Source organism: Sinocyclocheilus rhinocerous, unplaced genomic scaffold, assembly GCF_001515625.1.
Source record: "Sinocyclocheilus rhinocerous isolate Xijiao unplaced genomic scaffold, SAMN03320098_v1.1 scaffold1905, whole genome shotgun sequence".
NCBI classification, from domain to species: domain Eukaryota; kingdom Metazoa; phylum Chordata; class Actinopteri; order Cypriniformes; family Cyprinidae; genus Sinocyclocheilus; species Sinocyclocheilus rhinocerous.
In genome coordinates, this window is record NW_015624551.1 from 7,981 (window position 1) to 10,096 (window position 2,116).

The 2,116-nt window shown below is 39.7% G+C and overlaps 1 protein-coding gene across 1 annotated transcript in view; it reads left to right on the forward strand.

Moving 5' to 3' along the window:
* LOC107742303 (zinc finger protein OZF-like) overlaps positions 1-2,116 on the forward strand; it is a gene marked incomplete at its 5' end in the record, with an annotated part of 16,183 nt that overhangs the window by 1,747 nt on the left and 12,320 nt on the right. Inside the window, one exon of the mRNA XM_016555225.1 lies at positions 462-601. Within this exon, the coding sequence (XP_016410711.1) occupies positions 462-601 (140 nt within the window). The remainder of the gene's footprint in view (positions 1-461; positions 602-2,116) is intronic.

Sequence of the window (2,116 nt, forward strand, 5' to 3'; positions counted from 1 at the left end):
TCACTCTGAAAAAAAGGCTTAGAGACCAGAATCAGAATTTAAGCGAATATCATTTATTATCTTAATGAGCGCTGTCTCTGATGCTGTCAGAAACCAGATTGAAACTTGTCCAGGTATCCATTTGAGTTTAAGCTGATTAAAGACTACCTTTTCAATAATCTTGCCTATAAAAAATGGAATATTTGATATCGGTCTGTAGTTGCTCAATATGTTGTTATCAAGACTGCTCTTTTTCAGGAGGGACTTAACAACTGCAGTTTTCAGGGAGTTTGGAAAAGTCCCAGAAAGCAGTGAAGCATTCACCAATTCTAAGAGATCGGCTTCTAAACCGTTAAACGCAGTTTTGAAAAAAAGATGTGGGGAATGTGTCAAGATAGCAGGTGTTGTACTATTTCTTCAAAAATGTTGTTATTGTTGTTTGTATGCGAGTGGTATTAATACATGGTATTATGTATTAAGAGTCCTCTTGTCGCGGCGGCAGCTTCCCTTGACTCGGTGATCGAGGTCACGATATGCCGCTTCAGCCGTGGCTCGGACGTCTTCAGACGTCACACCGCTTGTAGACCAGCGTCCATGTTCGTCCTTGGATCCATCCCTCCCTGTACGTCCCACGGCGTCAGTCGGCGGTTGAGTCCACGCTCGCTACGAACGCTTCTTGAATACCCATCCAGTGTTGCTCGTTGTCCGTTAGATTGGCGAAGGCCTCAAAACTGTTTTGTAGCTTGATCTGGAACTGGGTAGCCGTGTTCGGATCCTTGAGTTTCGCGAGGTCGAATGGACGCGGCCGGCGAGGTTGGGTTGGCACGCGCTTGAGCCACAGCCGACATTTGGCCACCACGAGGTTATGGTTGGAACCGATGTCTGTACCGCGAAAAGCTCTGATGTCTAAAAGTGACGATTGTCATCGCCCCGTGATTCACACGTAGTTGATTACATAGGTATATGTATATTTAATAACAATACCAACTCTTTTCACATCATCTAAACAACACTTTTTGCTAAACTAAATAAGTGTCAGCTTACACAGCAACTGCTGATGAACAACAGAATCAGAATCAGAAATGTTTTATTTTATTGAACATGATGCAGGGCATCTGACTGTGTTATGAAACTAATTAAAACCCTGATAAAATGGTATTAAAATTAAAGATATGAGTGCAAAAAAATGCCCCCATATGGGTTTTTGTGTTATATTTATATCATATGATAGAGATTAGCAATATCACATGAGCAAGAGTCCTGTTTTCTCCAGAATATCTGCACAATTGCAAATGTGATACTGATTTTATTCAGCCGCCTCTGCTATAGCCTGTCAGCCCCTCTGCTCACCCTCAGCCCACCATCTGTGCCTCGGTCGCCTGAGCCATCTGCTCTGCCTTGTTATGAATAAACTAAACATTTAGAATTTTTACCCCAGTGTGTTTCTTCTGAGTTTCTTTATGTATGCTGTTATGCTCATTTGTTCTGAAGTCTCTCACAAAGAGACAGACAGCAGGAGTCTCAACAGCGTGACCTTGATACCAGAAATACACTATCCATTATCAATCGTCGTTTACATTAAATGTAGTCTAATAAAATGAGAAGAATCATTATCACGTTTCGATGCTTCGCTGGTTATTTTTTTGTCACTTTTGTTTTAATCAGGCTATTTGTCCGGTCGGGCAAGTAAAAAAAAAAAAAAACATTTTAAACTAGCTAGAAGGCTGATCAGCTGTAGCTCGACCTGTAGTATTATTATTATTATTATTATTGAGAACATTAAGAAGGTAGTTTGACCTGTATTCTGCAACTGTGATTCTCTATGATGATGCAGTAACAGTGGGGGAGAAAAAAAATCTTCGGTCTGTCCAATGATTGTAAAAAGTCATTAGGTCTGTCAGACTGAAGATATTTTAGCAGTAATGTGACAAAATATTTAAGACCCATCGAATCTGAATTTAAGATATTGTAAGACTTTTTAAGGCCTTTTATTAGGAAAATGTTATTTAAGACTTAAATACTTTTTAAAGGTACTAAGACTAGACTAAGAAAACTATGAAAACTTAAACAGGCTTGGTAAGGTAGCTATCCGCTAAACAGGGATAAAAGCAAAACAATACACGAGACTAAGACAGAA